The following is a 17,410-nucleotide window of genomic DNA, read 5'->3' on the forward strand; positions in this document are numbered from 1 at the left end:
GAGGCACGTGCCCATGCGTGGCTCCCTCGGCCGCCGCCGGCCCCCCGCTTGGCATGGCGCTGGGGCAGCGGGACGGCAGCCTCGGCGTGGCCCGGCGGGAGCTGCCTCCTGCCTCCCACGGCACCCCGCGAGTTAGGCAGTGTGGTGCTGGCGGCTGGGCTCCGGCTGTAACCCAACCGCCGGGGCTCGCAGGGGCATGAATAATGTAAGGGATGCGCTGCTCCGGCCCCGAGTCTTTTCCGAAGCAGCAGGAAAGGGTCCCCATGGCAGGGAGCGTTCCACCGGGGGGGGGAACGCTGCGGGGGACGGCACAGAGCACCGTCACCACCCCAAAACCGGACCCTGCCACCTCCCCACGCCTCGGGGCTCCCTGTGCTCTCCCCTGGGGAATCAACCTCTTCCCCTGGCCAGCACGGAGGGGGATGAAGCCCAGGGACCCGTTTGGCCCCATAAAGCCAAACTGCGGCACCACGAAGAGAGAATTTTGCAGAGCCCGAGGCACGCGCCGCCCCGGCACTGGGAGCACGGCCAAGGGGAGCGCCACGGAGGAGGAACCCAACACCAGACTAAATCCCACAGCCCCGCTGAGAAGCGGAGAGGAGCCAGGAGCCCGCGGGGGTACCCCCCCCATGCCACGCCACGCACGTTGCGTGTGCGTGCAGGTTGCCACGCGTGCCCATACGCAGCTGGCGAGGGGGTTTGCGTGTGCCACACCTGTGCCCCGTGGGGGTGCCGGCGGCGTGTTTGCACACACACGTGCCCAGGTGCAGGGTGACCTCATCAAATGTTAACACCAAGGCTGGATTCCTGTGGCTGCAGGTTCATGAAAGTTTAAGCAGCGGCGGTGGGAACTTGCTGCCCCGTGCGGATCACCTGCGGGCAGCGGCAGGACCAGCACGGGCAGGGGCAGCACCCACTCCACCCCCTCGCAGGGGGTATTTGGGGAGACCCAGGGGAGGAGCAGCAGCAGCAGCAGCATCCAGCTGTGCAGCAGCTGGGGGAACTCAAGAACCAGCAGCAGTTGCTGGACCGAACCCACTGGCCTCCCCCAGGACCAGGAGAGCCCCGTGGCTGGCACCCCATGGCGCTGTCTTCTCCCCAGCCCAGTCCCTCCCTGCCACGTTTGCAGCAGAGGAGATATCAGCCAAGATCTTTGATCTATCAGCCAGGAGCTTTGGCCTCCTCCCTGCATTAATTTCTGGGCCAGAAACACCCCGGTGGGGTGTGCACAGAGGGAGGTCGCCCCAGAGCTGCAGGGAGAGCAGAGGGACGGAGCGGAAGGAGAGGCCCCCGGCAGGTATCGGGAGAGGCTCCATGGGGTGACACAAACATGGGATCAGCGGGAAAGAGCTTCAGCGGAGCCCGAACCACGCGGGGAGCTTTGCCTCGCAGGAGCCCCGTCGCGGCATTGGCACGGTCCTTGCACAGGTCTGCCTTTGCCACCGTGCCGTATGGGGCTGATGCAGCCTGCCCTGCCCGCGGCACAGGCGCCTGGCCCACGCCACCGCACCATCCCTCTTCCCGGCACGGGTGCACAGAGCGATGCCTGGGCACCACGATGTGGCAGGGAACCACCTCGGACACGGACACGACCCCTCCCTCGGCTGCTGGCAGCAAGCAAGGGGGTACCCAGCTGGTGAGAAGCTGCTGCTGGTCCCCACCTCCGTCCCACCACCTGCGCAATCCCCACCTCCATCCCACTGCCCTCGACGGTCCCTACCTCTGTCCCCGCCACCCTTGGCTGAGCTGGGCAGGGCAGAGGAGGGACCGGCGGTGCCCTCTGTGCCCTGCGGCGCTGGCACAGCTCCCCATGCCGTTGCCATGGCTGTGCCTGCGGTGCCTGCCCGTGATAAGGGCTCTCTGAGAGGAGACACGGAGGAAGGGAGAGCAAGAGGGAGAGGGCAGCCTGGCCTCAGCCCAGTGGGCTTCATCCCACACAGGGGCTGCCTTCGACGGTCCCAGCCCCCATACTGGACCCCCACACACACACTTCCCAGGGTTCTTCATCCATGGGCACAGCGTTCACCTGCCTTTGGCACGGCAGACCTGGGGAAGGGGCATTCGTGCCCGGGTGCAGGGGGATGGTGGCAGATGCTGGGGGTCGGAGGGGGAACCCATGGCCACGAACCCCAAACCTTGGGGCACCCACACTTGGCAGCTGTTTCCAGGGTGTCTGGGCACAGCCACATCCAGCAGCAGGACAGGGGAGGGACCCTGGGTGCAAAACCTGGCAGTGACGGGTTCCCGGGGGGGGGGAGGCGACGGGGACCAGGGCTCTGGGAGAAGATGCCCAGAGCATCCTCCGACCCCATCACCCTGAACGGCTCCAGCCACTTGGCTGAGCCAGGGAAAGCCACCTCGCCCCAGAGACACGGCCCAGGGCAGCCCCTGTCCCACCACCGCAGCCCGGAGCCGTGCCAGGGCTGGGTGCAGAAAGGGGAAGGAGGCTTTGCCCGCCCCAGCCCGGCCCGACACGCGGCTGCCCAGGACTGTACCTTTGGTGCACCGGCATTGGCGGGGCAGAGCTCCCAGGGCGGCAGCTCCGCTGTCTCCCGGCACGTCTGTGGTCACCAGCCAGCCCCGGGTCCACTTACAGCCTGTTTCCAGTTACAGCCGGAGCGGGGCCCCGTGGCACCGTACCCCGGTGCTACCGCACCGTACCATGCTGGCCCCACCGCCGCCGTGCCTCGCGGGAGCTCTGCGCCCCAGCCCCATGGAACCGGCCCAGCTGGCCAGACACCTCCCGGGTGCGGCACCTCTCATCACATCCCATTCCCCATCATCAGTTCTGTATCATTGTGCATCCACTTTTAAACACCCGTGTGCAGGTGGGGCAGCTCTGCCACAGCTCTTGGTGCTCCAGCCACAAGCCCCAGGGATGCCAGGAGCACGGGGACAGGCTGGACCCTTCCAGCAACGGGCAATGTGACAGCAGCGTGGTCCTCCAAGCACCTGAGGCACCGGGGGGGGTCTCTCCCTGCCATCCCAAGCACCCATCACACCCCTGAACTGGCTTGCTGATTTCCACCCCCTCCAGTTCCCCCCCCACCAAACTGAGGAGGGGGACCCAGCATCTCCCAGGGGATGCACACCGTGTCCCTGCCCGCCGGCTGCTGCCCAACACCGAGAGCTGCCCGTGAGGGAGGCGTTACCGGGAAGAGAGAGGCCGGAGCAGACGCTGGAAGCAGAGACCAGTCTGGCGCGAGGCGCCCTGGGCTTAGTGCTGGCGTGCACCCAGGAACGCTGGCTGGTGGCCTTGGAGCCAGGTCACAGCCCCATGTCATCATCTTGGCCCCGGAGCCGAGCCCAGGGGCCCCGCAGAGCTCAGCTGCAGAGCCAGGCAGCTTTCCCGGGGTAAAACAGCCCCAAGGTAAAAGGAATTTGGGGATGGGGTGGTAGGAGACCTGGGGCAGAGGCTCCTGGGGAAGGAGGGGGCGTTTAGGGGAGGAAGCTCTGCTCTGGAGGGCAGCAGGAACGCTGGGACTGTAGGGAAGGTGCGAGTCGGAAGGTGAGATAAGGGGCCTAAAGGCAGCAAGCAAACTGACAGGGACAACCAGAGACGAGAGGACACCGTACGCCCTGACCCGGAGGAGCCAAGCCCCACGGCGCAGCGTTTGCGTAAGGACCAACATTGCACACAAAGGTCCCTCCCTGGTCCTTCCCATTGTGGCCTCCGCGAGCCCAAGGGACGTGCCACCCAGCTGGGGGACTTGCAGCCACTCACCTGGGGTAGCCTAGCTCGCCCGCATGGCACCGGGCCGGCTCGGTGCTGCCCGAAGCCCCCAGGCTCTGCTGGCGTCATGCTCTTGGCCTCGCTCTCCGCCGGGGACCGTCACTCCCCCGGCAGCCGCAGGACCATATTCGCTGCACGGCAGCTGCAGGCTGCTGCTATCCAATGCATATTTGATGACTGCTATTATCCTCATCTCCACTCGTGAGCAGAGGGACAGGAGCTAATCTTCCCTCTGCAGAGCTGGGGAACGTCAGGGAGGGAGCGGCTGGAGGGGCGAGGGGCAGCCAGCTCTGGTCCCCGTCCCTGTCCCCTTCCTTCCCCAGTGACGCGGCTGGACAGTCCCGCAGCCCCTTCCCTCCCGGGACGTGGACCTGCGCCACCTCTCAGTGTCACGAACCCCAGATACGAACAGCCGGTGGAGGGCCCTGAGCCACTCCTGCCCCCAAACCAATGCAAGTTTAGGAGGAGAAATCACAGGGACACGGGGGTGGACACACACCGACAGACACGCACCCTCACACCCCTCTCCGAAGTAGGGCTGGGACCAACCGGCTCCCGAGGCCGGGCACAGAGAAGGGATCTAGACACCCATCATCCCGACGATACCAGACCGCCCTCTCCTCCTCGGGGCGAGCAGGGCATTTCCACCTGCCTCCACAAAGCATCCGGGATGAGCAGGGCAAAGAGCCTCAGGAAAAGCTCCATCCTCCCGGCTCCAGCACCGGGTTCCTGCGTCACACCAAACTGGGGACCAGTTTATCCCGCGGCGGCGGAGCCCGCAGCTCTTCCCAAACCCAGGGACAGCGAGAGCATCCTGCTGCAGGCGCTGCGCCGCCCGAGCCGGGAAAACCTCCGCTCCCTTCTCCTCCATGCAGACACGTCCCCGCCGTAATGCGGTGGGTATTTATTATGCCGATTCCTCAGAAAGCGAGGGCTTAACTGCAAATTACAATCAATAGCCCCAATCCCCAAGGGGCAGGTTCATCATTTAGCAGGCGCAACCAGAGGAATTCGAAACTATTTGCCAGCCATAAATCCTCCTCTCCGCAGGCTCCCGAGCCAGCCCCGCACGATGCGCGATGGCTGGTTGGGGTGACCCTTGTCAGCATTTGAAACAATTAAGCTGTCACTGCAGATCGTGACTCTTATATACAGCCCTGAGCAGCGCTTTAAGCTGTCAGCGTGATGGGGTGAGGGGAGCCGGCTGAGGCGAGCCCGCCGCGGTAACTGTCTCTCATTGAATTAAATGAATGTATTTGGAGTCAGAGTCTCTTTTTATTACCTTGCGAACAATTCCCGACTAAATTAAATTATAAAAGGAGCGTTCAGCCAATCAAACCTGCTTGATTGCCTGGAACAGGCGTTTTAAACAGAGCACGCCTCGGGCCGCCGCTGTTTCCAGGACTAGATGGAGGGTGGCTGATGGACTGTATCGAAGCCGATCCACTCCGCTTCACACCTGGAGCGGCGCTCAGCAGCGACGCACGGCCACGCTCCGCAAGCAAAGCGGGCCCAGGGACAGGGCAGGATCAGTGCAGCCCTCTGGGATCGGGGTACGGTGCTAAGGAAAACCGGAGTCGGCCGAAAGAGCAGAGGAACGGCAGGGGGCTGCGGCGCAGAAGAGCAGACCGGCAGCCGGGCTGCCGAGGGCGGCTTTCTCCGAGCATCGTCCGGCCAAGCCTTCCCTCGTACAGCGGAGAAAATGCAGCAAGCTGCTCTGCGGGGGGCAAACCCACGGTCCCTGCCTCCACCTCTCCCCCGTCCTCCTGGACAGAGGAAAGCCCTTCTCCAAAAACACTCAGCAAGGAGGCTCCGAGCACGCCTTCCCTTCGCTAACTCCCCCACAGGGCTAACGAGGGGTCTGACCAATTCCGTAAACCTCAGGAAGCTCCGGTACAATCCTAACGCTGCAGTAGATTTCCGCCCTGCCCCGAGGACCTTGCTTTCTCGGGATTCGGAGATATCTCCGGGCAAACCTTCTCCCGCACCGAACTGCGATGCTTGCAGCTTCTAACGTTAAGGGCAGAACAATTAGGGGAGCCGTCTGGAAGAATGAACGCTGCAATTAAACGCATGCATTTTCAAACAGAGCTATAAACTTGCTTGCAAAAAAGCTACTCTCACTAAAAAAAAGAAGTTAGCTTCTTCTGGCTTAACTATTTTTACTTCATCCCCATTCCAAATTTAATCATGTATCCGTTCGTTTTGAACAGGATAAACGCCCGATTTCCTAAACGAAGAGTAAGGCTAATTAGACAGAGGGTTTTTATCGATGGCACATTAGTCAATTTGAATCCCGAACACACCGAGAGGTAGGCACTGACTAACCAAAGACATGTTTTAGCAGGTAATACTGCGCATTTCAGCCTCACGCAAGCATCAACCATTTCCCCAACTCCACACGCTACCTGGCCTAAGGACAAAGCCCAGTCAGCAGTCCCGGCTGCCCGGACGCGTGCCGGGGCTTGGCGGGCTCCTGGGTTTGGAGTGGAAAAAGTCAGAAACTCGGGGACAAAATGAAACCAAAAGGAACTCTTTGTGCGGGCAGCTCTGCCTGTGCAACCTTCACAGGAAATTTAAAGGGCAAGTTAATGTGCTGGAACGGCATCCCACCCAATTCACGCAGAGAAGTGCCTGCTTTCTACAGCCAGCTCGGGCATAATGCGGCTAATTTGGAGCTCATTCTCCGCTAGCTGCCACCGCGGTCGGGATTTGCTCTGCACTCCAGCTGTGAACAAAGCCAGGAACAGGGAAGGGAACTTACAGAGTTCAAAGTCACCTTCTTAGCTTGGGTATTGTGTATAATACTTATTTATCTCCCATCACACCTCATCAAGTCCCCTCCAGGCTCAGAGCCCTCTTGCAGCCGCTTCACAATCTATTCCCCCCCAACCTCCTGCGACAGCATCCAGGATTCCTCAGGTGGCCGAAGGTAAAAAAAAAAAAGAGAGTTAGAAAACACACCAAACCATCTACCCGCTGCAGGCAGACACCTACAGTTCACATGAAATAGCAACTTTTATTTTCTCAAATAAAATAATCCTTCCATTTCTGCTCGATCAGTTTGTGAGGGGTGGGGAGGAGCACAAAGGAGAGGGAAGGAGCCCTGCTCAGACAAGTTTGCGATCAGACCTGTCCTCACAGTTAAGAATCCACATCAGACCGAACCCTTTTTCAATGAAAGAAAATAAAAGCTATTGGCAACTCTTGATCCCAGAAGGAAAGAGCTGTTCTCTATCAGGCACTCTGAATTGTTTAGCATCAGTATTCAATGAAAAAGCATGATTAGAAAAATCCCAGATCTCTGATGAAAAATATCCAGACAAGCAACGATGTTTAACAGGGCTGGGGTAAAACCCGTGGCATAGGATGGTACTTTGAGCTCAAAGAGCCGTTACTGGAATTGAGGGGCACGATTGAGAAAGGAGGAGATCCCCAGCGATACTCTTGGGGACTAACAGGCAGGACAAGAGCAAAGGAGGAAACTCCCAAGACAGCTCCTCGACGAGCGATACGCCAGAAGTGAACCCTCACTGCAGCCTATGGCTCTTGGATCGTACCCTGCTGCAGTTTGGCCAGGTTAATAATTCATTAACAAAGTTTCATTTCTCATCTCGGTACCAGTTGGACCAGGAAACCCTACTGCAGAGCCAAGGAGAGGCACAGAGTGCAAGGTTTTAATGTTAATTGAGGTGGGACCATTACAAATTCACCAGGGGTTGCCTCGGATGCAGAGACTGAAGCCTCTAACAGTGAAAGCTGCAGAGACGACGCGTCCAACGAGCAGGGGAGGGAGAACTTCGTTTCCGTTTCAGATCAACGCTTAAATTAAGTGAATGGATAAGCAGCAAAGCATCAGCAATGCTCTCTCAGCCCTGGCTTCCCTGTCCCAAAGCACAGGGCCAGATTTGTTGACACAAACCCATCATCTTCCCACTGGTTAAGCAAGCCACTGGTAGCTTAACACATGGATCCATGTGCAAACCCTACTAGGGGCAGGACATTGCTGGCTGTGGGAGCGGCGTCCTGGGAGAACTTGGCTCCTTTTTTAAGAAACATTACTTCGCCTGAAATGCTGCAAGATGGAAACCCATCTTCCCCATCCCCACCTGCAAGTACAGTAGCCTCATTTTCTGCCTTTCTCCAAGAGAAGGAGCTTCACGGAAGCTTTCTCGCTTTCTTGGCTGTAGAACACGTCTCCCTTTTTCTTTTTTTTTTTTTTTTTTTGGTTTTGTTTTGCTTTTATGTGGTCAGTTCCAATTCTAGTGATTAAAGACAAGGTCAGGCACCAGCAAAGAGGGTTACTTCTTCACGATCTGAATGACATCTTCATGCTCCATCATATGGGTTAAGCCCACTCTTTGAGGGCTGTATTTTGTGCTTGTCCCCTTTAAAGCAAAAGGGGGAGAAGGGTTAGGAGAAGACCGGTCAGAGACACCCGAGGACAGGGATTTCATTTGCTGTTAAACACTTACCCACACCAAGGCATATTTGAACTGGCTGGCTAATGATCTGTGAATTCGATGGCACTGCAAGACAGACAGACAGCACGTGAGGCAGTTCAGTGACGCTACTTTGCAAACAACTTGCTCAATATCCAGGAACTAGAAGCAACTCAGGTCTATGCCAAAAATTACAATAGTGACTTTAGGAGCCAGTTAACAGCACTTGAAAGGATACAGAACAGACACACAGGAATCACCAGTCCACATAAAGCCCCATGCCACCGCTTCCGTGTGCTTTTTCAACTGGACTGCATTAAGTAATTTTTTTTTAACCTTTCATACCAGCTAGGAAAGAAACCTGAGGCAGATGGAATCAGTAAAAGGTAACAAAAGGAGAAGCCCAGCTAAACACTGACATATCCCGAGCTTTATGAAGCATAAATCATAGCAGGCTCCAGGAGGAACCTGCCTTCTACAGACAAGGAAACGTAAAAGATGCAGAGAAATTACCACATGCTCCACAGAGGCCCCCTTCCGTAGAATAATGGCATCTGTAAAGTCTGGTCTCTCTGTGGAGAAGCAGGAGAGGGGGAGAAAAAAGAGCATTGGATTTCCATCAAGCGTGTTCTAACATGCTGACACCATCTCACATTGCCTTGTGCTTACTACTCCCAAATTCCTCCTCCCGTTACACTTGCCAGCTCCCAGACAGAACAGGTATCCGGGTACGTGAAAGCATCAGATGAGTTCTGCGGACACTCCAGTACCCACAGGTACGGTTACCCACGTCACACAGTCGACAGCTTCCTCACAATTTACCTGCTCCAACTCCGTTCCAAACATTTGACTTAGGACAAACGAAACCACCCAAGTCAAAACACACCTGCTCGAGTAAGACAAAATCACTCTGCAGTTTTCTGTAAAATCCCCAAGATTTCACAGCTTAACAAGCTCATAGAAAGTTCCTCAATCTCCTCACATCCACCCCAGTTCAGCGTCACAGCTGTTCACAACCAAAGAGGAACAAGTTACAGACGTGCCTTCATCACTGGGAGAAGCTGCAAGCGAATTGTAAAGCAAAAGGAGGATCAAAGGCACTCCTGAGCCTCCGGAGCCTGGCGTGGGAATCGCCAAACCTCTCTCAGCAGGAACAGGAGACCTCTTCTGGGTAGCGATGGGCCGAACAGCTCATCACAGAGCGTGCATAATAAGGAAGAAAGCTGCAAACTTGCAAACTTTATTTCCTTAGATCATCACGCAAAGTCTTATGAAAATTCAGCTCTTCTAGTGCAGAGAGAATAGGAGGGCTGTGGTGGGGTACACGCATGGCTGGATCAGATGGAACAGAAAGCATTTCCCAAGAGCTGAAAGCTGGTTAGGGAAAGCGCAGTTGCAGCATTTCCAAGGCACAAGAGATCGCCGACAGCCAGGCATCCAAGACCCGCTGGCAGCCTGTCTGCCTTTGATGAGCAGCAGCCCTTTCTGCCTTTCAAAACTGCTGTTCAGCTAATGGTCACTTACGTCCTCGTTTCTTGGTGTAGATGCAGGTAAGTGCCAGGTATTCCCAGAGCTTCTCCAGCAAGTAGTCCAGGTTCAGTTTCATGCCACAGCTGCAAAACACCCGGAACATCTCCATGTTTACCGCTGTTGTGATTTAGAGATCCAGAGAACAAGGTGAAATGTCTTATTAAAGCGCTAGGGAACAAGGGGAAAAGTCTTTAACGAGGCCAGTAAAGGAAAAACACAAGGTGAAATAAACAGGGCTTTCAGAAGGGCAAGCAGCTTTGAAGCAGCAAAGCCCCAGTCAGATATATCAGCACTTCTAAGGAAACAAGCTAGACTGGCTTACTCTGGCCTGCAGACAGTGCGGAGAAGCCGAGCAGCCTGCCTCTCCAGGGGAAAGAAGCCTGGAAAAAGCTGCACGGCGGCTCTGCTTCTCACCCCAGCAGCTGCAGGCAGCCCCGGGAGAAGCCCCTTCTTGGGAGAGGGTGGAGAAAGGGGTACGAAAGAAACCACCGCACCATCTGGGCCAGCACATCAGGCAGCGTGACGAGCTCCTACCTGATTACAACACTGTGGGGTCTCCGAGCAAGACGATCCACTTCCTCCATAGATATCTGGTCAATCTTGTTATAAACCTAAGTCAAAGGAAAAACAACACGCCCTTTAGGAAGCCAATTCAGCAACACTGCAAGGAAGTAAGACACGTACATGTAGGTATAACAAGGTCGTTCGAGCCTCTGAAACAGAAACACAGATCCTGGCAGCCAGAGGGCAGGCCAAGGCTCTTAGTGAAATAAACTGTCGAAATTCAGAAGCCTAAATGTAAGTTTGGGCCTTTTAAAGGTCCCTTTGGGGTGACTTGCAACATGTTCTCCGGTATCTTGGATTTCACTATAGACCCAGTCGTGCTCAAACAGAGCCATTAAGCGACCTCTGGCACAAGGGACCAGCAGTGAAAACTCAAGCGAAGAGCTGGCAGCACGGGAACCGAAGGCTTCGCACCGTGGGAGCAAACCCCACGCCACCAGGACACGCAGCTCGTGCTGCTCCACGGCAGCCAGCCACAAGAGGGCACAGGGAACACACACAGAGTACAGCCGCGTATGTAAAGCTTATAAAGAGCTCCCTGTTGAGCTGTGCTTTCCACCTCTTAAACCCCAAATCGTTACTGCTTTAAGGAACCCGGAAGAGCCAGTGTTTCCTTCAGCAAAGAGTGGAGATGCTCGGTGCTGCAGAAGGCAGGCTGTTTCTGAGATACTCACGTAGAGGCACGGCATGTAGACCCTGTTGCCTACGATCACGTCAATGAACTCATCAGGGGAACAATCCTCTCTGAAGAGGACCTCAGCATTGAAGATTTCTGAGGTGAACGTTGTCAAGGCCCAAACGCCAGCATGTCTAAACACCGGGCTGAGCTTGCTTGTGAAAGCCTGCTCTCAACCCAGCAAGCACCAAAGACCCAGCAGGGTTGTCCCGCAGCAGGCACCACTTGACTCATGAGCTGCTGATGGCTCAGAGGTCTCCCCTTTTAGGAAAGGATACTATATTCGTGGAGGATGAGCTGCACCAACTTCTCGGAGCACTGAGTCAGCGTGACAGTTGAGTTGAAGGAGATACCTCCACCCTTCTTCGGCTGCAGGGAGGCAATAAAGGAACTTAAGAACAGTCTGCAAAATCCACAACCCCCCTTCAGTTTGTCCAACTTGAGGGGCAGCACACAGTGACCTCGGCTTCGAGTAGGCAGCCAGACACAAGCTGTGCTTGCAGCAACCCAGGAAACCTCACCTTGAAGTAGATATTTGGTTTGCTTTTGTTCAGCCGGATTCCGACAGATTCCAGTTCTTTCTCCAGCAAGGCCCTGCAGGGACACCGCACGTTAGTACCTGTGAGGCTTTCCTTTTTGACCATCGTATTGACACAGCCTTGCCATAAGCTTTCACTACAACCTAAAAACCACAGCTAATGCAGGACAGTCAGTGGTGGAAGTCCAGGCTGACATCCCCACCTCTGAACAGCCATCCTGTGGGAATGATCCTTCAGCTGGGAAGCCCAGGCCAGTTAGCTAGCACGCTTCTAATGGAGTACAACCTCCACCTCATACTCAACAGCTGAAGTACTGGTTCCCCAACGCGCATGGGACACAACACTTCAGGGAGCTGGCATGTTTTCTGGGCATGTGGGAACCCCTGAACCTGGCCCACCACCCCACAGCTCCACGTGCCCAGAGGCACACGCTCACCTCTGTACTTCACCCTTCGTGGCATCCAGCATCATAATAACGACATCTGCTGTCCTGGCCACAGCTATCACCTGCCGACCTCTGCCCTTCCCTGAGAAGAGAGGAGATGGCCATACATCAGCGAGAGAAACCAGCTACGAGCTCTGCGGCAGACGGGGGCTCCTGCCCTGCACAGCTGCTTGGAAGCAAGGAAAAAGACCCTGCGGTGCTGTACTGGCTGAAGTCAGCTGCTGGGGGGCCTGAGCGAGCGCATCTGGTCCGTCCGTACTGTCTTATGTCCAGCACAAGCCCTAACAAATACTCTTTGCTGCTGCTCCTCCACCACAGGTTACCTGAACTAGTGTGTGTAAAGCTATCCGAGTACGGCTGCACGGGTGGAAATTACATTCTCTGTCAGCAGGACGGACATCCCCAGGCACGTGCAACGGCAGCAGCTCCAGGCAGCAGAGGCAGCTTACCCAGAACAGTGATGTGGGCCCAGGGCCCCCGTGCAGAGAGGTTACGTACACTTTCTGGTCAAAAAGGAGAGAGGCCTTATTAATTAGGCCATGATCCTCCAGGAAATAAAAAAAAAAAAAAAAAGGCCATTAGGAGATTTTCCAAAGTTTCCTGAGGCATCTTCTGACACAACCAGCCAATCTGGACAATGACAAAGCAGAGGGACAAAGCCAACACCTCTTCCCAGAATCAGGAGTCATGGGAGGACTGGCAGGAACTCAGGAAATTAGTCAAAAGAGGTTACTGTTTAGCTGTAATTTCCCCCTCCGCCTCTCTAGCATCTTTCTTTAGATTTCCTCTGTACCAGAAAACAGATGAGCAAGATAACACTCACGCAAGAAGGTGAGAAGTGACTGGCTTGCTTTGGCTCCCACCTCCAGAAAAGCATCTTTCTGCTACATATAGAGCCTTACGTGGGCTCAGGGATAAGAATCGTGCCTCACATAAGATCAAGGACTCTCAAATTTGGAAAGCCAACGTGGGAACTATTGGCCCAGGAAACCTGCTAACGTCCGAGACACCCAGGTACACTACTGAGGGCAAACCCCTACTTTACAGGAACACAGAGATCAGCCAACCTTGCGCTGCTCCTTCGATGATTCCAGGCAGATCCAGCAGCTGAATATTGGCTCCTTTGTACTGAAAAGAAAACAGAAGGAAGGAAAGCTGAAAGCTTTGGGCAGGGCACCCGACCTGCCTCGAAAGCCCCAAGCACGCGCTGGAGTCCGAAGCCTGCGGAGAGCGGAACCGGATGAACCCGACGGAGCAGGAGAACTTCGCACAAAGCTGACGGCTGTTTTGTTGAGGGAACCTCCAGAGTGTTTCCTACGAAGCTGCGTTCACCACCACCTGCCGCGGTACGTTAGGCCCTGACCTCCTAGAGCAATACATGATTGCAGTTTGACAAAGCACCAGGAAAACAGCACAGTACGAGAGTAGCATTATCCCGAGTCGGTGAAACGGAAAGGAAAGAAAAAAAACAACCCAAAACCTTGCTTTCTTGGTTTAACGAGAAAGCACTCTAACAAGCAAGTGCCGCCGCCTCTTACCGAGACGGATCAGAACGATTCAGACGCGTTGCAGGTTGACGTGTTGTGTGCCAGGGAATAACGGGAGACTTTCATTCACCAGATCTGCAGGGGCATTAGCTTTCAAGCTACTGTCGCAGCGAAGTCCTCAGTAACGGCTTTAGCGACTGACTGCAGCTCACGGCTGCGTTTGGATGCGTTACAATATTTGCGTTCGTTTTAACACCGATACGGTTACTTTCACTATTTAAGTCCGCTTTCAATTCTGACCCAAATTTTCTCATTACTCTTGGACACTTTTCAGTTTGATGCCCTTTATCATTTGCTTTACTGACGGATGCTTAGGCCACCGCTAATAAAACTCCTCAAGGACAGGAGTAGTTGGATTTTCTTTCCAAATTGATCACAGTGCAGATTGCCTCTTTTAAAGCTTCATTAAAAACAAATCTGTCAAGGTTTCCAGCCATCTGGTCAATGGCGCCAACAGCGGTTATAAAAAATTCAGTTGAGAATTGTCGTATTGCTCTGGTCAGTCAAACGGCAGCGCATGAAACCCCGTTCGGGCAGTCAATCCTGAAGAGTTACGCAGCCTAGGGAAGTGCTAAAGCAGCACTGCAGGTTGCAGAAGACCTGATACCGCAAGCACTCGAGACGTCCTAAAGTTTAAAGCAGAAGTCAGCGGAGATCTTTGGATATCGCTGCTTCTTAGCAGTAGCACAAGTGTAACTGGTGTAAACAGACACATTTACACGTCTGGGTTTCTTACCACCGCCGCTGTGCTGAAGGGAGGAGAATCCTACTTACTTCTATGACTCCTGGGATACACGTCAGGGTTGTGAACTCGTAAGACGCAGCTTCACTGGCAGTTGAGGTCATTAAACTCAAAAACGTGGACTGAAATGCAAGAGATCAGCATCACTAGAAATACGCAAACGAAAGAGCCGGTAAACGTTCAGCAAAACAAGCAACACCAAAGCGTCCCTCAGCTTTTAGAAGTCGTGTTGCGGCTGTTCCAGGCACGGGGGCTGGAGCGGTGATGGGACAGCCAGCGCCTTCGCTGAACGAAGGTCAGTCCTGTGCTCTCAGCTATTTTCTCAGCAGTGCTGTGGCTGGGCAAGACCAAGTTTCAGGCTGTTACCACAGGGCACCGCACACGAGACGAAGGAGCGTTTCCCCTAGCTCTATCTTTCAGCTCTCAGCGTACCATAATTTTCTGTTAAGTCATGGCAAGAAGGTGAAAGACGAAGAGAAGATGGATATCTGCTTTACAGCCACTGCTAACCACAAACCAGGAAACACACACGCCACGTGGTTAACGCAGACACTCACTGACCTTACCCACAGAAGGAAAACCGATCAGCGCCACCCGGGCATCTCCGGATTTCATCACATCGAAGCCTTCTCCCTTAGCGGCCGAGGATTTGGAGGGTTCTAGCAACTGAGCTCTGTATTTTGCAAGCTTTGCCTTCAGCAGGCCGAGGTGGTACTCAGTGGCTGGAATAAGACAAACGCAACAACTGGTTGACAGAAAGTTCCTGATAATTCACTTCTAGAAATAAGAACCTTCCTAAAAAGAAACACTATGGATCTCGGTCAACGTCTTAACCACCGCCACACACACAAGCTACCCCCCAAGCTGTTCCGTAACCTTTTGAAATACCGGGCAAACCTTCTAGTAACCTGCACAGAAAGTCAGACTCGAGGTAAACAAGCAGCCAAAAAAACCCCGAGCAAAAGGAGCAAGCCAGAGGGAGAGCAGGTGCAGGAACGAACGGGTGAAGGGAGGCAGCTAAGGAGGGAAAGGTGACAGGGGGAACAGCCGCTCCTGGGCAAAGGCCCCTCCTTACACCCGGTCACATTCAGCACGCCAAAAACCCAGGGTTTTTCTCCCCTGCTCTCGTCAACTTTTAAAGACGTGTTTAACTTGGAGCTCACGTGCGTGAAAGTACTTTATTGACTTATTCTTAGCAGAACGCTTGAATTTACACCTGATACAGGGGAAAAAAAAAAAGAAAAAAAAAGAAGATAGCTGTTCCTGTAGAAGTTCCCTTTGTAACAGGGAAGGGCAAGACACCCAGGAGATTACAGGATTTACTATTTTTCCTTTCCATTATCTACCACAGCCTAAAGCCTCCAGAAGCAGCAAGGCGCTGGGCACCCGCTCCAGCAGCGCCCGCGGGAGCTCTGCTCCCCAGTCCCCTCTTTGAGTTAAGGCACTTAAACACCAGCTCGGGGACCCCACGGCAGACAGCCCCGGACCCCCCCCTGCACCAGCAGCACTTGGGGTCCTTGGCCCAGCTCTGAGGAGAGCCGGGGTGCTGCCAGGGCTCCGGACCACACCTCCTCCAGGCCTGCGGCCCGAGGCTTCCCACCTGCACGGGCCAGGGCATCGACAGCGGGGAAAGAGGGCGGCTGCCAGGAGGGGCAGCCCCCCACAGCCCCCCCAGCCTCAGGGCTCACCCCACTCCCCGACCAGCCCCAGCCCCCAACACCCCAAGCCCCTCAACCACCCGGATCCAGCCCCTTGTACCCCCCCCACCCCACCCCGGCTTTACAAACCACCCCACATCCCGCCTCCCCCACAGCCCCAGCCGTCATCACCTCACCCCCCCAGCCCCCCCATAACCCGGCAGCCCACCTGCCCCCCCCCCCCAGCCCCTCACACCCCCAGTCGCCTCTTCCCCCAGACCCCCCCCCATAACCCAGCAGCCCACCTGCCCCCCCCCAGCCCCTCACACCCCCAGTCGCCTCTTCCCCCGGACCCCCCCCCCCCATAACCCGGCAGCCCACCTGCCCCCCCCGCTCCCCCCAAAACCCAGCAGCCCACCTTCCCTCCCCCCAGTCCCCCCATAACCCGGCAGCCCACCTGCCCCCCCCGCTCCCCCCATAACCCAGCAGCCCACCTTCCCTCCCCCCAGTCCCCCCATAACCCGGCAGCCCACCTGCCCCCCCCGCTCCCCCCCCCAGCCCCTCACACCCCCAGTCACTTCTCCCCCCGGACACCCCCCCCCCCCCCCCCAAGGGCTCTGCCCCTCCCGCCATCCCCAGGTAACTCAGCCCCCCCCCATCGCCCCCGTCACCCCCGCCGGCCCGGACCTTTGTTCTTCTGCGTGCGGGCGATCTCCTTCTCGATCTCGGAGATCTTCTCCAGGATGCCCATGGCGGGGGCCGGCCCGGCCCGGCCCGCTCCCCAGGCCCCTCACGCCTCACGCCGGAAGCGCCGCCGGCCCGTCCGTCCGTCCCCCTCAAACGTCCGGGTCGACCCTCGGCGGGCGGTGCTGTGCAACCGCCGCGACGCTCCGGCCGCCTCCCGCGCCACGCGTTCCGGGTTCCGCCCACCGCCCTCCCCGGGGGCAGGAGTGGGCGCCCAGGGGCTCGCCGGGGAAACCGGCTGGCAGCGCCCGGGAAAGGAGGGGGCTAACGGGGAGCTGCTTGTAGGGAAAGCTCTAAGGAACCAGGGAGCCCCCCGCACCGGGCCTTGCCCCCTCCTGCTCCTCTAATTAAGGCCAGATCCTGCATTTAAGGCGACGAGCAGCTTATCGGATTCCTGGAGAAACCCTCGGCGGGAGGGGGAAGATGAAGCACAGCTCTCCCCCGGATCCGAGAAACACTTTGGTCGACAAACACACACGGACACAGACCCCTTAAATACATTTCATGTTTAATTTGGACATTGATCGCTCCGCAAAACACCGCCTCGGGCCCTGCTCCCTCTGCCCACAGGTACACCCCTTCTGCAGCCAGCGCGGTTAAAAAGAGACATTGCAACCTCTTCCAGGACCAAATACCCCATTTCTTACCTCCGCACCCCAAGATCCTCCCCCGGTCAGTTCTCTCACCACACCACGACGTACGTAACATCTCTCCTTTAGCTCATCAAACGAGTCAAAGAAAAAGAAAACCAAAACGAAGGCTTTAGAGGAGGGAAGCTCTGAACACTGACAGCCCCTGCAAACCTCTCGGC

General features: G+C 56.2%; 1 protein-coding gene across 1 annotated transcript; it reads right to left on the reverse strand.

The window, feature by feature from the left end:
• Window positions 1-6,701: 6,701 nt before the first annotated feature.
• On the reverse strand, window positions 6,702-16,659 carry DRG2 (developmentally regulated GTP binding protein 2). Its single transcript, XM_076350678.1, has 13 exons — window positions 16,543-16,659; window positions 14,780-14,940; window positions 14,251-14,340; window positions 12,997-13,057; window positions 11,921-12,011; window positions 11,467-11,539; window positions 11,224-11,314; window positions 10,944-11,041; window positions 10,240-10,316; window positions 9,700-9,788; window positions 8,689-8,747; window positions 8,209-8,262; window positions 6,702-8,121 (listed from the first exon to the last, which is right to left on the reverse strand). The coding sequence occupies exons 1-13, from the start codon at window positions 16,604-16,606 to the stop codon at window positions 8,035-8,037; spliced, it is 1,095 nt and encodes a 364-aa protein (XP_076206793.1). The 5' UTR covers window positions 16,607-16,659; the 3' UTR covers window positions 6,702-8,034.
• Window positions 16,660-17,410: the final 751 nt, after the last annotated feature.

The sequence above is a fragment of the Aptenodytes patagonicus genome, chromosome 13 (genome assembly GCF_965638725.1).
Source record: "Aptenodytes patagonicus chromosome 13, bAptPat1.pri.cur, whole genome shotgun sequence".
Taxonomy (NCBI): Eukaryota; Metazoa; Chordata; class Aves; order Sphenisciformes; family Spheniscidae; genus Aptenodytes; species Aptenodytes patagonicus.